The sequence below is a fragment of the Papaver somniferum genome, chromosome 8 (assembly GCF_003573695.1).
Source record: "Papaver somniferum cultivar HN1 chromosome 8, ASM357369v1, whole genome shotgun sequence".
Taxonomy (NCBI): Eukaryota; Viridiplantae; Streptophyta; class Magnoliopsida; order Ranunculales; family Papaveraceae; genus Papaver; species Papaver somniferum.
This window is the reverse complement of record NC_039365.1, coordinates 169,144,534-169,164,905: the sequence shown is the minus strand read 5'-3', so window position 1 is coordinate 169,164,905 and position 20,372 is coordinate 169,144,534. Positions and strand designations below refer to the sequence as shown.

The following is a 20,372-nucleotide window of genomic DNA, read 5'->3' as shown; positions in this document are numbered from 1 at the left end:
AAAAAATAATAGGAAGCAAACTCTTGTAATCGGTAGTCTGGGGTCTATATATTAGTGTTTGTAAATTGTTTTTGAGCCATTGTGAGATAACTTCCGATTGATTGAGAGAAGAAGAAGAAAAAAAAGAATAAGAAGTGGATATATGTTGCCAACTTCCATAAACATGGATGGGTACGAAGAAGAACGTGAAGTTTTTGAAGTTCAAGCTCCACTACCGTTTAGAGATGACGATTTGGGGTATATGTTGAATAATCCAAACTTTTGTGGAGATGAACCCTAGACGAAACTTTCACGGAAGAAAATGGAGAATCACCCGAGATCGAAGATAATAATGCATCAAACATACAGGTATGTTGTTAACAAACTCTAATACCCATGTTATGTGCGTTTGTGTGTGTTTTTGAACGTGAAAATTCGATTTCTGCATGTATTGAATGCCATGAACGACAAATAATCGGTAGATAATTGAGTACAATATCTACCGATTATCTACAATCATACATATATTGATGTATTAAGCTACCGAATATGAAAAAGATCCCCAAATTGAAAGCTTCAATTTCTTACAATCGGAAGATTTATACATCAACAAACATCCGATTGTAACAAGTCGCCCAGTTACGAATTTCTCCAAAAATGAAATATTCGTAAATCTTGATATTTCATAATCGGTTGTTTATGGATTAATTTATCCTTCGATTATTGAAGTTTTTTATACAGAACAATTGTACATTTTTCTATTTCTTTAATCGTTATCCTATGGTCGTACAAGACTACCGGTTGATGTAAAATCGGTTGCCTTGTGTCGTATTTTATTACCGATTGATATATAATCGGTTGTGTATTCTCTAAAATTGCTTCCGATTGTTAATGCATAACTTGTTGTTATGGTGTGTAGGTTGTTGTTGTGGTTGATGACGATTATTATTTGAGGCCTGATACTTTCCTACACTATGCAAACGATTTGGTATGGTCATGAATTATCTTTTCTTTTTCCAATCATGTATGTTAGATGGTTATGTTTATTATTTTTGTTTTGATATATGCGCATACAGATATTTGGAAGTAAGAAGGAGGCAAAAGAATGGCTTATGAACAAGGCAAAAGAGAAGATGTGCTTGGTAGTTCAGAACAGTTGTGTGAAGGACATTCGATTTGAAATGATTGTGAGCGAGGTGGGGAGAAGATGAGTCACGAGGGAGAATAATAAGTATGTAAGGAAGACAGTGAATAAATACCGAATTCATACAAATAATATTGGATGCCCATTTAAGATTGTCTTCTACAAGCCCGACAATATGGAAAGTAAAGATCGGAAAATGTATAAAGTTGCTAATGGTTGTCACAACTACGATGATCTGGAAGATCTTATTGGACATGTAATGGTTGCGAAGCTAAAACCACATGAAATGGATACCCATTCAGTCTCTTCCTCAACTTTTTTTAATCTTTCTCTTTGATGGAACTGTTCTTGACCTCGTTTATTTTCCTCAATTGCCTCTTCTTCCTCCTTCGTTGCAATTAACGATGGTCTAGTTCTTTTTGGTTGTTTGCTTCTTTTCTGTATCTCTTCTTCCATTGCTGCAATTGATGATGTTGTTCGCTTGCATCTTCTAAGTATGTGTTCGACTGATGATGGACTTGCCATTGAAAATGATTTTCACTTTAATTTTCACCTCAATAATTTCAGTGTGGAGCATAAATGATGGGAGGTTATCCTCCTTATATAGATGATAGTTCTAATGGCTCTTTTTTTTTTGAAAATGTAGCCATAATCGGATGCTATGCAAGTTAAGAAACCTATCGATTATTATATTCGGTAGTTAATTTATTTAATTTATATTCCGATTATGGGTTGCCCCAAAATGAGATTTTTCTTAAATCCTTCATTTGATGAATTTGGAAATCTGACATAATCGGTAGATAATATAACTTGTGAACCTACCGATTATAAATAGCCCCAGATTCAACCTTTGCCAAATTCCATAGGTTTTGAGGGTGCAGAACCACCCATAACCACTTGGTTGAGTTTTGGATGTAGCCATAATCAGAAGCTAAATAGGTTATAAAACCTTCCGATTATAGGTTTCCCCAAAATGAGATTTTTCCCAAAATCCTTCATTTGATGAATTTTAAAAATCTGAATCGCTAGCTTAGACAAATTATTTATCGTCCGATTATATAGGATCCCCAAATTTCAACATGGAAAAATTCTTAAGATTTCTTATTTCTATACTTTAACAATCGGTAGTCTCGTAAGGTTCTTGGTCCTACCGATTGTTATAGAAGCCAGATACGCGTTTGGCACAAAATCGATATTAATCGGTAGTATCTTTGCGTTACTAAACTTCCGATTTCGTTATACTAATCGAGCACAAAATAGCTTCCGATTATGTAAGGGAATTAATGTATTCTCCGCGTTTTTGTACATCCCTTAACTTTGTATATGGATTGGGAATAAAAAAAGTCGCCCCTAATTCTTTTGGGGTCCCTCCTAAAAATGAACGCGCAATTGGGGGATATGGAAACTAATTGAGGGATATGAATTACTTCCTCCAATCAAACGTATCTGCTAAGGGGTGTTTTTTGGGGCGAAAATACTAAAACACCCTTAGATTAATTAAAAACATTATGAAAAGACTGTTATACCCTCCCCACTAAATTAAAAACTTAAAATCAAAACCAAAAAACCAAAATCAGTTATCCCCCATTTTATTTGTGCCGGCATACTCGATACTTAGGGTTAGGTTTTGAAAAAAAAAATTTCCTTCCATCTTCCTCTCCTCTTCTTCATCGTTCTTCATATACTCTACTATTAATCGTTGAACCAAAAATTTCTACGTCGATTAAAACCAACCCATAAGAATGCCTCCACGAAACAAATCAGATGCCTAATCAAAATCAAAATCGATTGCTCAACGGAAATTAAAGAAAAGGCTTGCTTTGATTGCTCAAGAGCAAGAAAATGAAGAACAAGAGTTATCGGACGATCAACTACTCAGAATTATGGCTTATGTGAGAAGATAAGTCATTTAAAACTGTTTAATTAGTGTTTCAATCGATTTGTAGCAATGGGTTTAGGTCAAAATCGCGAAACCCTAAGTGAAACAGTTGAGTTTCAGAAATTCCGGCACTCATTTTAGTATGAAGATCACACCGGAAACTAGTACCGGCAGTCAATCTAGGATGAAGAACACACCGGTATCCCTTTCCGGCGTTCAATTTAGGTTGAATACCGCACCGGAACTTAGTTTCAGCATTGAACTTAGGATGAGCACCATTTCTGAACCTAGTACCGGCATTTACTTGAACTTTTACGAGTACGCCGGTAGCAAGCTTCTAATCAACAAAAAACCCTATGATTTTGTTGGTTGTTCCGGTGTACATTATATGTTAGATTCCATGCCGGTACTAGATTTTTTGTATCCAGAAACTTTAGAACTACTATCGGCATCCTGAACAATTTTATTTCAATGCCGGTACTCCGTTCCGGCATTTATTTTTATTTTACATAGATGCCGGTACTTGAGTTTTCTTATCCAGGAATTTCCTATAATAAACCGGCATCCTAGAAACTTATTTATCAATGCCGGCATCTGCTCCCGGCATATAATCATTTTGATATACTATGCCGGTATTGTATCCCGGCATGTTCGATAGTTTTTTTTTTCAGTATGCCGGTATTTATGATTCTATGCCGTAATGTGGTTTATCTATGCCGGTATTAGAAATTAAAGTTAGTTGTCTTATATTTATTTCGTGCTTCTTTTGAAATAGATCTAAAGAAAAGGAAGCTAAAGCAAAGGAGTCTAACAAAGGAAAATCTAAATATGTTGCCACTAAGAAAAGAAGGAAAGATGGTCTTGATACTCCTCAATCTCTGCCTCCTCGAGGGAAAAACAAAAAGCGTTTGGGTGCTAATACAAAAGGGGAAATTTGGGAGAGTGGTCGTGATCGTAGTAAAACCGGAGCTGTTGAGGAGGAAGATGAGAAAGATGAGCAAGATGAGCAAGAGGAAATTTAGGAGGAAGATAATGAGATTGAACCAACTCAATTAGCAATCCAAATCCAAGGAGTAGTGGAACAAGGTGGTCCAAGTCAACAACCCACACAAGGAAAGGGGAAAGGCAAAGGCAAAGGAAAAGTTAAAGTTAAAGGTTCGCACCTTCCTCATGTTGATGACATGATGCCCGACCTTGATCGTGGTAGAATTTGGGGCGCAGCTTCTTATGATCTGGGGTATTTATTTGGCTACAAGCACTCATGGGCTCGTACTATATATCAAACCTATGTAAGAATTTCTATCTCGTGCATATGTATTGTTTTGTATTTATGCGTAATCTCTTAATCATATTATCTCTTAATTGTAGGATCATACGAAGAAAATTGGGAAACTGGTTTAAATGCAAGAACAAGAAATGATAGGTGCTGACCCCGGCAAAAATGAAGACAGTTGAGGAAAAGATAAACAAAATTGAAGATCCAAATGCAAAGGATTTGTGGAAGGAAACGAAGAAGAGGGTTCACAAGAAGCCAAGGACCGAGTGATCTAAGATGTTTTTTAGTTTTTCGTTTATAGTATTAGTTATGTCTTCGAACAATCTACTGTTGGTTTATGTTTGTCTGAGTGTTTTGCTAAACTTTGAACATCTTTGTTTCATTTGTTTTCGGTTTGGAACATCTTAACTTTACGTATGGTTTGTTAAACAATCTAGTCTTTGCTTATGTTATTATGTGTATCTTGCTAAACTTTGGAGATGTTGATTTCATTTGTTTTTTCCTTAGAACATATTATATTGGAACATCTATGGCAACTTTTATGTTTTTTTTCCCCCCAAAACTGGCATAATCGAAATGGTACGAACAATGCCGGTATACTGATTTATTTTCCGGACAAAAGGAATTTAGATTTCCGACATGGATACGGTTTTCTCGACAATGCCGGGAATCTTATTTCTTTTCTGGACAAAAGGAATTTAGGGTTCCGGCATGAATACGAGTTTCTCGACAATGCCGGTACTCTTTATTTTCCTCACAAAAAAACGATCTGTGTAGAATTCCGGCATTATTAGGAAGTTAATTTCCACGTCGGCACCAAACCTGATATCTCTGTGTACTTATGGTGCTTCTCTGACATAAAAGAAAAACAACTTTCTAAAACAGGATAAGCTCCCGGCATTGCAAAGTTTGAACTAAATCATGTCGGCATGTACATAGCATATGGTTTAATGATTACAATTCAAACTTCCACAAAAACAAAAGGTTGCATAGCAGTGAACCACATATTTCCAAATTACTCTTCCTAACTTTCTAATTTATGAATAGGAATTTCTCCCTTCTCCGGGTTAATTGATAGCTTCAACGCATCCCACAATTGGTGGTTCTCCTCATATAATTTCATCCATTCCTTCGAGTGATTGGGGACTATATCCTTTTTTTTAGTCAATGGACAAACCGGTGGCAATGGAAAATTTTCCTTGAGCTTCAGAATAATGAAATGATTCCCGTTCACGAACGCCAAGACAATTCTTCTCTTCTTAAGAGATCCTTCGCAATTTTTCCACTTTGGCGTATAAGTTGTTTGTTCGGTAGGTGAAAAATAATGGACAACACAGTTAAATGTATCGGCCACAAGATGCCCACAAACCGACACTTTCATCCAATATTTAGTAGGAAGGAGCTTCATATCGTGCTCTGGCCCTAAGACCCGAGCATGCAAACTATCAAACCCTTCGTCATCATCTACCAATTGTTCATATCAGCTCTTCTTTTTCATAAGTTGTTTGGCCATCCTCTTTCTAGCGTATCGGCATGGTGTCATCCCTTTACTAACTGCCGTCTCAAAGATTCCTAATTGTTCGGTCACGGCATGATAGCCACAATTTCCATCTCCATCCACATCATCCGTATATACAATATACTCGCGAATAAACTCGGGAAGTTGGTCTACATAACCCTATATTTTGGTATGGTAATGTCTATAAGTCTTACCTGTTTTGGAATCCTTATACATCTTCATATTACCAATTTTCAGCTTAATTATTTCCAATCCATCCTATGCAATCTCTACACTTCCAATGTCTTCGGTAAGTTCAAAACTCTCTAACTCCTGGATGTTTTATTGGTGGTACCGGCATGGAAAGTTAGGAGGGAACCATGCCGGTTTAGATATTCCATGGAATATTCGGTGGTAGGTAAAAAGTTAACTTCATGCCGGCATAGTTTTTTTGGTTGAAGACCACGCCAGAAATTGTTTCAGAATTGGGGAAATCATTGCCGGTATGGAAATAGTATTAATATTGTGCCGGTTCTGGTGGTGCCGACGTGGTATTCATACTACGGGTATGCCGGCACCAAGCTTTTTCAGCGAAAAAATGGCGGTTTCAAAGAAAAAACAACAAATTTTCGAGCTGTAGCAGCATTACCTGTGTGTTGGAGTTGCTTGTATGTTGAACATGTTTACTTTCTTGGGTTGGTTCTTCAAAAAACACTTGATGCTCACGAAAATCATGATCCAAGGGTGTTGGTTCATCATATAATTCTAATTGTGAATTGTTATCATTAACCGAAGATTGAATATATGATTGTTGTTGTGGTTGAGCTAAAGATTCAGCAGCTGCAATTCTCTCCTCACAATCATCTTCCATTTTCACAAAAAAATTTCCACCCAAAAATATTTTTCCTTCCTTCTACTCTCACCTCCCTCACACAAATTCAAATAAAATACACACTAATCTATCCCCCAAATACTTAAAATTTTACTAATTATTATTAACCACTAAACCTGATTAGTGAGGGTTAGATTAGGAATTAAAAAAATAATTACATAAGGGGTGACCCAGATTTGATATTTGTATCCCTATTTTGTCATGTAATTATATCCCCAATCGCGCATTCCTAAAAATGCCGGGATTAATTTGGGGTACTTTGAACTCCCATAATAATATGTTAGTGTCAAAAGCTTTCTTTGAGCATCCCCTCACAAAGCTTCAAAATACCCGAGAGCGGCCCTTTGATGCAAACATGCAGTGTACTGTGTACAGTTCTTCAAGAATTCCTCATTCCGGTCTACGTTGAAGCTGAAGATAGAGAAAACAAAAATGGTATCGTGATAAAGGAAAACATGCATATCCCCGAAAAGCCAAATTTGCGGAAGTTTTTGTTTACAAAGGAAAGCAGCACAACCTCGGACATTCTCTGAATGGGCGAGTTAAGTCGGAAGCAAAACATCAACACCACGTCAACGGTGGATTTGACCGTGGTCAAAAGAGAATGTGCCTAATAATTTGCTTATTTTCGGAGCGGTCTGCGGGTTATAACCCCAAAGGGGTTATAACACATCACAAAAAACCCATCCAAACAAAAGTGATACAAAAACCCCAAATATCATAAACTGACTAAATTACCCTTCTAGTATTTAAATCACCCCAACAAAAACAAAAATCAATCTCACTTTTAAATATACTATCACCACCAACAACAACAAACCACCAGCAACAGCGCCACCGGCGACCACCATCACCGTCAACCACCACCGTCGTCACCCACCACCGCGGCCTCTGCCGTCAACCGCCGCCGCCGCCATCACTGCCACCAACTACCATTGCACCACCGCCGCCAACCGCCGCCAACCACCAATGTAGACCACCACCGCCGACCACCACCGTCGCCGACCAGCACCGCCGACCACCGCCGCCAACCACCACCATCGCCCACCTCCGCCGCCACCACCGTCGACCACCTCCGTCGTCGCCCACCACCACCGCCGCCGACAACCGCCGCCGTCTCCACCTCTGACCACCACCGCCGCCTATGATTACCGCCGCCGTCTCCGACTACCGCCGCCACCGATACTGAGCAATTGCATCACCACCGCTACCAGACAGCACCACCGCCAAAAACCCGCCGCACCGCCACCAGCACCACGACCGCCCACCACCACCCAAAAAATTAGATGGAACCAATTTTGGTTTCATCATAAATATGACGAAACCGATTTTGGTTTCATCATAAATACGATGAAACCGATTTTGGTTTCATCTTGGTTTCGTGAGAATTCACCTGCAAGAAGAATTATAAGAGGTATTATACATGTTCATGGATAGAAATACATCGTTGAAATACGATGAAACCGATTTTGGTTTCATCATAAATAAGATGAAACCATAATTGGTTTCATCACACTAACAGCTGCCATTTCAGTTCCTGCAACTTCATTTTCTCTCGGCAATAGCGGCATCTCCCTTCAGTTCAGGTGCAAATGTGCACTATTGCTTCATATCCTCTTCAATCCATTGCCACCAACAAACCAACTTCTCTGTCTTCTAGGTGCAACATCCACAACCGCAATCTTCCATTCTCTTCAGCACGAACTCATCAACACCATCAGTTCTTACCTGCAACACCTTCATTACATAACAGAGTCTTGCTGCGTTACATCAGCTCGGTAACAACAATACTGCTTCCTTTATGCTCAGACACCAGCAAAAATTCCACCAGTATCATATTAGCTTCCCTGCCTTGCTCTTTTTTTTACAATCCCACCAGCACACGACCTTGTTTTCTTTTTCATGGCTCAGTCTTGTACTCAAAATCCCAATTGCAAGCAACCCCAACACATCACCATCTTTATCTAGTTATCATGACCACAACCACCTGTAACACGGCTAGCTCAGTCACCACCAATGCTGCAACTGCACAATCCTTCACTTGAGATAACACCACCTGCACCAGTCACTGCACATGCATCTACTCCCTTGTTGATCCTTCCGTTAATCAGCTGAACCCAAATCAAACCATCCATCTTGCATCTCAGCTCAGAGAGCTCTTAACTCTTCCCATTTCCATCTCTTTCACTGAATTTCACTAATCTGTAGCGGAAACCCTCGTTTCTCCTTATACTCTGGCCTGAACAGTATGCGACAAAACCCCAATCACAGACCAATGTTGTAATTGCCATTATCACTTCTTACCACATAAGCTTCTCTGCAAATTCAGCTCGACTTCTTGCACATTCTCTACAACAACAGCATATCACCAGCTTCATTCCTTCTCTATATTGCAGCAACGCCAACTCATTCAGCTGACCTGCAATCACTGCCATCATCTGAACCTCTTTCCCTGCATTGCACTTCTGTTGCAACAACAGTAACACTGCCTCTCATACTTTCCTGTAACTTCTGCTGCACTTCTTTACTTCCTTATCCAGCAAATTTTGTCCTTCCTCGGCTTCCGAGATCAGCCTAAAACCACTTCCTGCAACCCTTTCATTTAAGCAACAACAACTACTCCTATCATACTCCATTTCCTTCCATCTGCGAGTTGGTATTCAACACCAAAGACCCAATAAACCACATCAGCAACCTGAACCCTTTGAGTCAAACACATAGCATATCAACAGAATAAACAACCAACACTCCATAGATCAACAGATTGCCCATAACTGGTGGATCCGAGCAAAAGTTCAGGAGGCCGATACCATAAAGTAACAACTCGACTAGTTGATGGTTGAATGTGCCCGACACTAACAAAATTTTCCAGGCCAAAATCAGCTATCTTCAGAGCTCCATCATCACTAACAAGAAGGTTGGATCCCTTGATATCTCTGTGCATTATACCTCTTGAATTACAGTGTTCAAGGCCAGATAGTAGTTGATGCATAAAGAATTTAACCTACACAACATGAACAAATCAAACGCTTTAACATTGGTAATTCCCGAATACTAGAACACACATCCAGAGTTCCATATATACGAACCTGTGATTCACTGAACTTGATGTCAGGACAAGATTATAAACCAGCAATATCATGTTCCGTGTACTCGAAAACAAGATATACACTAGTTGACAGTCTAGAAGTAATTAGTCCCTCCAGTTTGCGGAGAATCATTATTTCCCGCGACATAAATCTCACACTTTCTGGCTCAAAGTTATCGAACCGAACTTTCTTTAAGGAAAGAATCCTCCCAGTTGCAAGCTCTCGTGCTCAGAAAACACTGTTGTATGTACCTTGTCCAATCTAAAGATACAGTCAGAAAATTGCAGTATTCACATAATTGCAGCACATGAACAAATACAAAAATACCTTGTCGACGTACTAATCCACTTCAACATTCTGATGTATAACGACACAAATTAGACCAGCAATGAGCAATTCAAGAACAATAAAAAATCGTAGCAAAATAACAAAAGAAGAAGAAAAAACCCTTACCTTTTCCAATTTCTCGAAACTTTCAGCACGAAGAGGAATCCAACCATGAATAGCTTCACGAGCAACAACACTAAGCCAAGAAGGCCAACCAGCAACAACTTGTTCACCAAACCCAACATGTCTTCTGAGATTAACATCACCAATTTCTTGTTTGATTCTGCTCTTATCGACAGACCCAATTCCCTTCATGTTCTTCGTTTGGAGATTCAAATCGAAACCCTGATTTCATCAATTTCTTCTTCATCTCTGAGATTAACAGCAACAGGTCTTCTTAAACAGCACCAAACCCAACTCTCCATCTGTCTTTATCTGTATTCTTGAATCAAATGCAGCCACAGCTCAGCATCAGAACATAAACCCTAATTTCTTCATTGTTTCTCGATCTCAATAAATTCTAGCAACAGTTTTTTGCTGATTCTTCCTCTCTACGCTCTATGAACATCATCTCAAATTTTATTTCCTTCTCAATTTCTCAATCAGCGTCTCGATCTGGTCTCTCGGATTTAACAGCAGCGTCTGCTGCTTTCTCTTTCTTTTCTCAGTTTTAGGGAAATGAATGAACTAATGATTGAGAGAAAACGTCTCTCGAATTCTTCATCTCTTGAATCAGCGTCGTTCTTCTCGTGGAGATCCATTGTTGCTGCTGGTGATGAAGGTGGTGGGAGAAGGAGACGGAAGAAAGAAGAAATCAGAGAAGAAGAAGAAAAGATAAAAGGGTACATTTGGGTTTTTTTAAAATAAAAAGAGTTAAATTTGCTCATTATCATTTGACTTGGGGTTTTTGTCCCAGTTTTATTTGAAACGGTTTTTATTTGGTAGAAATAATATGACCGGTTTTTTCTTATCACTAGTTTGTTCACCTAGGGGTTTTGTCACTAGTTTTGTTTTCGGAATGTTAAACTATAATAAAATCCAAGTCTTTCTACAAATTGGAACTCGGATTCCCATAAATATCACTACAAATATACATATGAACCTGCCTATTATTTTGAAACGGAGGGAGTACAAATATACACACGAACCTGTCTATTATTTTGTATTATTTTGAAACAGAGGGAGTATATTGTTGGACTTCTTACTTTGTCCGTCACTTTATATGGCAGACAACAACGTCACTTTATTGGGATAAAAGAAGATTGATTAGGCCACTATACCATGTCGACGTTAAATTATGAATGGTTAGTTACATGGGTTACTCCTATAGCAGAAGCGATTCCTTTAGTCAATGTTGAGCTGAACGATGAGGCCAATAATTCTTCCGATGAAACTCAACTTATTGTAGAGATTCAAGTATTAAGATCAACACAGTATTGGTATTATGGTGATAAAACTAGTAATGCCATTACGCACGTTCATCAAGAAGAGGAACCGATGATATTGGAACTGTTTCCGGTTAATTTTCATGATGTACCATCAAGAAGAGATGTGTTTCGTAATTGCGATTTTGTACAGCTTTTATCAAGCATCTATGATTACGTTGGAGATATGGTTATGGTTCCTTCCAACTTTGCTCCACAGAATTTTGTCCAAGACTTGGAAGCATAGCTAGCGAAGATATCCAACATCCTTCCAAAACCAGTTGACATTGAAAAGTACGACTGCTTTTTATCTGTTACCATACCAATACAAGTGGTTAGAATAGTCCAAGTGTTTCATGCAAAGCCAGAAGCTGAAGTTTTTCGTGCAGATGGAGAAGAAGATAAAGATAACGTAAGCGACATGGAAACAGATTGTAATTGTTTGAAGTGTCTTTGGAGGAGAGGTAATTTTTGTAACCAGTTTGCTCGAGAGAAGATTGATTCAATACCACCAACATCCTATTCTTCGTTATTTGACTCGGTGAACACGAAAGTGTTCAATGGAGAACAGATGGATAAATGTTCTATTTGCTTGAAAGAATTCGAGAATGGGACTAGCAACCGTGAGTTACCATGCTCCCATGTCTTCCACACGAGATGCATCGTTAATTGGTTTGCACATGTCACCAATTGTCCTCTCTGCCGATCTCGAGTTGATCCAGTTCAATGCGAACACATTCAATTCGAAATATATGATGTTCAATCTCAATTGTCAAGTCTCTAGTTCAACATGTGTTCATCCTTGCACTCAATTAATCAAGTCCCTGATTATAGATTTTTCTGTATTCCTAGTCAATTGGTTGTCTCACTAGTTACTAGTATCTTTTTCCTTCGTTTTTTGCTTGATAACATGAAAAACAGTTCTTAACCATTCTAATGCTACAGGTGCTGAATGCAGCTGTGAATCCGTGACAATGACCCAAGTTAAGTAGACCTAACATCTAATGTCTGGATATCATCTGGCTATCTTAGAACTATAACCATTTTTCGATTGCAGATGCAATAAACACTATCTCATGAAATGGTTACCTGAGATTCACCAACTTTATACGGCTAACAGAAACCCAATCAAGTTCCAACTTATATGCATATTTTGTTTGCCTTAAGTGTTCACTGATAACTTCAACATAGCTACAAACCCTGAAGAAATAGCAACAATAGCATCAAAACCTTAAGCAATATCTACAAGCCCTCAAAAAACAACAGCAACACTAAAACCTTAAGCATGGAAGGCACAAATCTTATCATGGTCATGACTCAATACTACACGAATCCAACACAGAATTATGAATCATGACAGGAAAAAGGGAAGTTTCTCGCTAGGTTAGGACTAATTGCAATAAGCTAACAATGTCCAAGTCCAACATCAAGCACAGCCGAAGCTTGAATCATGAAGAACTGTTCTTAAAGTCTCACAAGCAAATCCTCAAACATTTTAACTACATAACTAAAATTGGTCAGGAATGAGTAACATTTGAAAACCCCAAGCCTTAAAAATCAATACCCACAATCAAATTCAACCATAAATCACAACCACCAATCCACATTATCACATAAAAACTCTAAAACATTGAAATCCCTACACAAAGTACCATAAAAGTCTGAATTTCACAACTTAACAAAAATACAACAAAAAAGATAGAGAAAAAGGAGAGATTACAAATCATTCAGTAGCAGCAGCAGAACCTTCAAGTGGAATCCCAAGTTCTTTAGGCACCAAATGTGAAGTCCTAACAGAATTTTTAGGTGGAAGAGCAACAGCTAAAAACGATTTAGTTTTACTAATAGGTCTACTCTTCTCAAGCTGAACAAAATCACCCACTTTGAATTGATTCTCAGGATCATGTGCTTGAAACTTCTTCTTAATCCTAACTCTCCTCTTGTACTTAGGATGTGGTGCTAAACGTACAACTTCAACAGCAACAGTTTTATCATTTGTTGAACAAACAACTTTCCCTTGCATGGTTCTCATTGCTCTAATCTGTAGTGGTGCAATGGATGGAGTGGTGGTTGAAATGGAGACTGTGGTGGTGGGTTTGTTGAGGATTGATGCACCCCCATTGAAGAAATTTGACCTGATTTTTAGTGAATGTAAAGGAGGGAGTTGGAGAAGTGAAGCAGACATGGTTGAATGGATGGAGAAGACGATGAGAGAAAAAAACACAAGGTCTCTTATCTCATCCTCTCTGGTTCTTTATCCTTTCGGATATGATTCTGTACTACATGATGTTTGATGACTAATGTGGTGCGTATTTAATTATACACCACGTGTATAGTGGTTTACCCTTACGACACTCACGCAGTCGGGCCTGGCCCAATGTAAACAATGCGGGCCACATGAGTTCATAAGAAACTTGTCAAACCCTAAGCTTACACATTCATTCGTTTTCTTCTCGTCTCTATCACCTTCCAAGCTGAAGCAGCGGCTTTGAAGGTTGGGTAACCACCTTGAAAGTTGGAATTCTATGGAAACGGAATATATCCACATAAAAGAAACTGAACATAATGATTCAAAGGTAACTGCACATATTCGTGGTATTTTATCAAGATTTGCTCAGGGAGATGCAACCCATTATAATGACTTGGTTGGAAAGTTGAACCAGTCCGAATATCTATCTCCATATGATATGTCTTTGTTTGTGACGAGTTTAAAGGGTTTATCTGGAGCTGTTGCGTCTATTGATATTGTTGGGCACGAGACTCTTCTGCAAGCTGTTTTCGGGATGGGTATGTGGAGATATGATCCAGATGTTATTGAAGTGTTGGTAGACCTGATTATACGTTTGCTACTTACAGTGGAGAGTTTGTCGAATCTTCTTTGGACATGCTTGTTTCCAATTTTATGATGCGCGAGTCTTTAGGAGAAAAGCTGAATCAACCTCGCGGGGTTGAAAAAAAGGAAGAAGTGCTTGATCGGGTTCATTCAGCATTAATAAAGATCACAAGCCTGGTGCCTCTTGCACCTCTGAGATTATGTCCCATACTTCTTCGGCGGATGCCTGACATATTCGTTACAGAACCTGTGATGACAGTGTATGTGGAGAATATGTTAAGGATTGAGAGTGGACCGATTGGAGAATTTTGTGGAAGCACGATGATGATGGCAGCGGTGGATAGGCTTGTTGAATTATATTTGGAAATACGATGGGATGATATTTTGCCAAATGAATCCAATAAAGGCATATTTGATACGGAACTAGAAGACATGGACGACGACCACGATTTTGATGATGGTTTTGTGCTTGTTAACCAGGCTAATAATTTTTCCGAGAAGATGGATAGTTTGATGGTACTCACATGTCAACATATCAGATCTTGTGCTGAAAATGGCCGCTTGTTAAAGGTGTTCGACACACTTCTCCGGTGCTTACAAGTATGCAGTGTGCGAAGACAAATGAAGAAAAGGAGTACATGGCTAACGTACCATATTCTTCGGCGATTGGGAGTCTAATGTATGCTATGGTGTTCACGAGACCGGATAATGCACATGCAGTGGGAGTAGTGAGTAGATATGCAAGCAACCCAAGAAAACAACATTGGGAAGCTGTGAAGTGGATTCTCAGGTATTTGAGAGGTAACACAAACGTACCATTGTGTTACGGAAGAGGTGGTTCTATCTTGAGGGGTTATGTGGATGCAGACTTTGCAGGTGATGTAGATAAAAGGCGAAGTATGACCGGTTATGTTTATACTATGGGGTCAGATGTAGTGAGTTGGAACTCACGGTTACAGAAGTTGGTAACATTGTCTACTACGAAAGCGGAGTACGTAGCAGTCACAGAAACGAGCAAGGAGATGATTTGGTTACGAGGTTTGTTAAATGAGTTGGGAAAGGAACAACGAGATAATGTTCTGTTTAGTGATAGTCAAAGCGCTATACACTTAGCCAAGAACTCACCCTATCATGCTAGGACGAAGCATATAGATATTCATTATCATTTCATTCGGGATTTATTATAAGAAGGAGAGTTGAATATCGAGAAGATTCTTGGTTCGAAGAATCCGGCGATTATGTTTACCAAGGGAGTTACATCAGACAAGCTAAAGCTCTGCAAGGCTTTAGTTGGTCTCTCAGAATGAGGATCTGGGAGGGGAGCCGCACTGACATGAAGATGTTTTAGCACCGTCAATCCAAATTTGAAGAAAATGAGAATTGAAGACAATAAATGAGTCTTCAAAGTGGGAGATTGTTAGTTAATTGAAGACTAATTATTTCCTAAGTTAGTCGTGACTGTTTTGGGAAAGGGGTTTCCTAAAACGGATAGAATTCTTTGTGGCCAAGTTTGTAATCTATATAAATAAGTAATTAGGCCTTGTAGAATTGTATTGTGTAGAAAACGATTAAGAGATCGGTGAGAGATTTCTTGTAAATATTTTAGGGATAAAGCTAGGGTTTCGTGGTGAGAGCATATTGGTGAGGAACAAGATACAAGGTTATCGTCTCGGGTAATTGTTGTGGTGTAACCAAGGGTTTGCTGGAATTCACACGACGTTGTAATCGTTTTTCTTCATAGTGGATTTGAGTTGGTGCGGCTCAAAGTGGACGTAGACAATATATACACGTTGTATGTGTTGGTCGAACCACTATAAATCTCGTTTCTTGTGAGTTGATTTATCTTTCTCGTATTTTCATAGTTACTTGTGCTTGGTTTACTTATTATTCATCATAATATCTCAAGATCCGTTATTCCGCGGTTGTCAGTGATTCCCTAAGAAAATCCTGACAGATGTTGTGAAACAAATGATGATTAGTTTCTTCCTCTGGTGCACATGAGACAAACATATGACATAATATTTATGGTTTCTTTGAGACAGTCGTTGGTTGGAGCACTATTGGTCGTTAGTCTTTCATTAGCTAGATTCTTCCTATTTATTGACAAACATTTGGCTTTATATTTAGTCGTTGGTTGAACACTATTGGTTGTTTCTTTCCTAATTAGGAAAGAAAAAGAGGCTCTAAATTTTCGCCCTCCTTGCGATTTTACTCCCACAAGGTTGATCTCGGTGAATCCTATAAGACTCATTACTCCTAAGTGAAGCTATAAGAAATGTAGTTCAATTCTTGATTGATTGCTCGTGGTGTTGTGAAACAATTTCTGATTAGTTCCTTCCTCTTTTGTGTTCGCAAAAAGTTTACTTTTTCTGCTTCTAGAAATTACATCCAACTCAGAAGCATCCCAACTGTGGATATGGAAAACCTTACTTCTACATCCAAGAAACATAAACACACACACGATGAAGTAAACAAGCAAGGGATGCACAAGAACACAAGATATATGTGGTTCGGTATGATTACCTACGTCCACGGGGTGAAAGGATGATATTATTACTTGATTTTAAGGTTACAGGGTATGTGAATCACTAACAATCTCTCTTTTCTCACTACCAGCTCTTAGTATTCTCTCTTCCCTCACTAATTACTTGCCATCTAGCTCTCCACATGGTTCTCTATTTATAGCTACAAATGATGATACATCCAATTTATAATGTGTGTCGCGGTATATCTTCCTTGATGTCCTTCTGGGGTGGCTGGTGATGTCTCATCCAAGATGTAGGTCCGAACCTAGTGGTGTCTTCTCCCGATGTCCATCCATCCGATATCGATTTCTTAGCAAGTGTAGACGATGTCGCCTTTGATGTTCTTAGCCGAGTCTTACTTTGACCATATTCTACTTATCCTCTCAACTACTTCGTCAGTGCATTTATTGCTCTTGTACTCGATGGCTATCTCTTCAGTCACTTCCGATCTTTACACGCGTTGTCTTCACGGGTTTCCTTGGTGTCTCTTTTCTCGCGCCAAATCCTGGTAGGATGATTTTGTGCTTCACTATTTATCTGTTGTCGATGCCCTACTACCTAGGATTTCTCCACCTAGATCTGTTGATTATTCACACCTACATTTATGCCCCTTCTTTCACTCGTGTGATCGACGCGAGGGAAAGAAACCGCTTCGGCTCCCACGTCCGCTGCCATGCCGTGTTTCACGCCATGCTGTTCCCCACTACACTCGTCTTTATGACATGTTGACCTTCTTCACAGGTTACAATCGTTAGGACTATAAATTCGAATCATAGACCCTTGGTATTTTACTTTTCCCTTTTCAAAGCTTGCACTCTCTTTCCTTAGTTTCTTCTTTCAATTGCCGCTCTGATATCCCTTCTTCTTGTGATTCTTTGAGAGCTTTAACCATATTTTGATCCTTCCATTGCTTTATCTTTGCTGTTGTTGCGATTTTTTCCGCTTGTTATCTTCTTTAGTTCGAGATTTCTTCCCAACAGTTCTTCCATGGCTTCTTCGACTTCCTCCATGACAGAAAAGAGGTGTTTCAGTTATATCTTCTCTGATGATGATGATGTTTGTTGATTCTTTGTTTATTGTTGACAGACTTTCGCATGATGATTATCGCTCCCTTAAACTCTATCCTTTCTGACGGTTCTCCTTAGTTTTCATGTAGAAATGACAAAAGGGTTGCCAATGATTTGATTGATGAACAGTTCTTTAAGCAGTTAAAAGATGATTTTGATCTCCACGGTTATGACATCAAACTTTTATCGGGCCAAAAGGGTGTTTTGAAAAAGAATGATGTCATGAACTTTCCTCACTCATCAAAGGCGACCGTTATCACCAAGGGTCAGTTGGAGCTCGGGATGCGCTTCCCTCTGTACGATCCTAGCCGTCCCTTCATATATGAAGGTCTTTCAAAGATTCTTCCTTCTCGTGCATTAGCCTAATGGAATGGTAACACCTTTCGTATCATGTCCGAGTGGGAGAGGCGAGGACGAGGTGAATGCCCTGCTACTGAGTGGTCAACCTATGATCCTTCTGAGGCAGGCGACTATACCCCTGCCAGTTTTGCTGCCAACTATCGAAGTGGGACTTCCACTAATGGTGATCTCGCCAATTTTGCTGCTAGCCCTCATCGCCATAAATCTCACCCCGAGGGTGTTAAGAAGTTGTTGTTGGATGAGGATCCGGAGAGAGGTACTTCTAACAAACATGCCCGTCATACTTGCGATGTTTCTTGGGATCGGGTCCCTCTTGCTATTTATGGTCCTCTTCTGAGTGGCCGATTTCCTCCTCCAGCCGAGCCCTATCCATTTTGGGTGGTTAACGTTGATCGAGTAAGTTTCTTTATCTGTTTGAATTTGTCGGCCTGGGTATCTAGATGAGTCATGTTTTGATCTTTTCGTGTTTTGCATCCTCAATCTCAAAGTAGCCAAATTAAGGCTTCGGTTTCAAAGAAGAGAGATATAGGTCCTGGCACAGGAGTCGAGAGAGAGGCAGGGAAGGTAAAAAATATACTGCTCTACCCACAGTACATGTACTTTCCCCTATTTTTTGCCTTACATGGATATAACGAAGACTCATGTGCATAGATCAAAAGATGAGAAGGGAAATGTTGAGAGTGTTTCTGCGGCCGGTGGTGAGGATACCGATGATCGTCTTCCCTTGCCTCAGTTTCTGAATAAGTCCCCCCAAAAATCTTCTGATGTTTCTTATACTGTTTTAGGTGGTAAGCCTAGTGGGAAGGGTAAAGAACTGAATTTCGGTGAATCTACCCCAAGGGAAGTTATTCCCCATCAGTCTGCTGATAAAGGTGTCGTTCTTGCCGATGATGTTGTGCTTTTCTTGTCGGATGGTGAGGATGAGGAAGAGCCGAAGCATATAGACAATTCTTCTGGTGATGGAAATAACGTTGTTTCTGAGGGTTTGGAAAACATTGCCCCTGGGGGCGAGTTGTTGGAAACCGTGCCTCATGTTGTTCCTGCCCCGAGTTCGGGATAGACTACCTTCTTCACTTTCTCGGGACCGATGTGCAATTCTCTAGGGTCTCTTACTTCTCCCGATTTTGGATCCCTAACCGATGAGGAGATGATCCAGTCTGTATCCTTGTATTCTGTTGGTCTGAAGGGTACCTTCGATCAAATGTTGATTGAGCGTTCTTGTGCCGTGAGTAAACTTTCTTATAAACATATTTTCGTAATGTGGTTAGTTCCTTATGCTACGAAGTGTGATGTTCTCAGGCTGTCAATAGGCAGTTGCTAGATGCGGCGATAAGGCGGAAGGAACTAGCAGAAATGGAGAACCTTCGTCTTGAATTGCATCGAGATCAGGAGCGAGCTCGAGGACTAGAGAAGCAGTTAGCCGAGACCCAAGGTATTTATCCAAAACCGCATTCGCCATGATTGATTCCATAGTGCCAATATCCTGAATTTAGTATTATCTTGTTAGCCGAGATGTCTAGTATAGATGCCGAGCAGCTTCTGAATATCGTTTATTGAAGAGAAATTTGGAAATTGAACTGAGAAATGTTGATAATCTTCACCAAATAATTGTGAATAAGGACGACAAGATAGATCGGAAAATGGCCGAGATCGAGAAACTTCGAGATGAGCTACTTCGATATCAGAGATTTGAGTATGTGCCGGACGAGATGGACAATTATTTGAGGGTGAAAACGGTTTTTGCAGATTTCAGTAATTTAGGGTGTGTGGGTGAGAAATGAGTCTAAACCCTAAACAATGTACTGCAAGGGAGTACTATAGATTCGAGAGATCAATATGTACAAATACGGCCTAAACCAAGAAATGGCCGTTCCAGACTTGCTTCGGTCATAAAGAGGAGGAGAAGGGTTGGTTTTGGGGAGGGAATCGAAGAGAGTGTTGAGACCATAATAGTTGATTCTGGAAGAGTAGTTGTTTTGTGACTTGTATCAAAAAGTGGGAAGCTAAGAGATGGGAAAGCTAGCAAATATTTTCTGAGTGTTGTATGCTCCTGAGCAGAACTTGTTGTTCGGTGAAAAT

At 39.5% G+C, this 20,372-nt stretch overlaps 3 protein-coding genes across 3 annotated transcripts; 1 reads left to right on the top strand and 2 right to left on the bottom strand.

The window, feature by feature from the left end:
- Window positions 1-8,852: 8,852 nt before the first annotated feature.
- Window positions 8,853-9,810, bottom strand: LOC113306429 (cyclin-dependent kinase 20-like). The gene is made up of 5 exons (XM_026555368.1): window positions 9,754-9,810; window positions 9,479-9,672; window positions 9,300-9,370; window positions 8,973-9,120; window positions 8,853-8,907 (listed from the first exon to the last, which is right to left on the bottom strand). Exons 1-5 carry the CDS (start codon window positions 9,808-9,810, stop codon window positions 8,853-8,855), a joined length of 525 nt encoding a protein of 174 aa, XP_026411153.1.
- A 3,248-nt stretch (window positions 9,811-13,058) lies between these two features.
- Window positions 13,059-13,745, bottom strand: LOC113303921 (30S ribosomal protein S17, chloroplastic-like). The gene has a single exon (XM_026553004.1). It carries the CDS (start codon window positions 13,691-13,693, stop codon window positions 13,232-13,234), a length of 462 nt encoding a protein of 153 aa, XP_026408789.1. The 5' UTR covers window positions 13,694-13,745; the 3' UTR covers window positions 13,059-13,231.
- Window positions 13,746-14,033: 288 nt separating this feature from the next.
- Window positions 14,034-18,299, top strand: LOC113306428. The gene is made up of 3 exons (XM_026555367.1): window positions 14,034-14,295; window positions 14,430-14,931; window positions 18,023-18,299. The coding sequence occupies exons 1-3, from the start codon at window positions 14,034-14,036 to the stop codon at window positions 18,297-18,299; spliced, it is 1,041 nt and encodes a 346-aa protein (XP_026411152.1).
- Window positions 18,300-20,372: the final 2,073 nt, after the last annotated feature.

Bases quoted from the DNA above. Each gene is read 5' to 3' on its own strand.
- LOC113306429 (XM_026555368.1), bottom strand. From the start codon at position 9,810: ATGATATTGCTGGTTTATAATCTTGTCCTGACATCAAGTTCAGTGAAT. The intron at 9,673-9,753 runs GTATATATGGAA...CATGTTGTGTAG, and splicing joins GTTCAGTGAATCACAGGTTC to GTTAAATTCTTTATGCATCA. The intron at 8,908-8,972 runs GTAAGAAGTGAT...CATACTGTTCAG, and splicing joins TTTGCAGAGAAGCTTATGTG to GCCAGAGTATAAGGAGAAAC.
- LOC113303921 (XM_026553004.1), bottom strand. From the start codon at position 13,693: ATGTCTGCTTCACTTCTCCAACTCCCTCCTTTACATTCACTAAAAATC.
- LOC113306428 (XM_026555367.1), top strand. From the start codon at position 14,034: ATGGAAACGGAATATATCCACATAAAAGAAACTGAACATAATGATTCA. The intron at 14,296-14,429 runs GTATGTGGAGAT...GCGAGTCTTTAG, and splicing joins GCAAGCTGTTTTCGGGATGG to GAGAAAAGCTGAATCAACCT. The intron at 14,932-18,022 runs GTGCTTACAAGT...GTTTTCATGTAG, and splicing joins GTGTTCGACACACTTCTCCG to AAATGACAAAAGGGTTGCCA.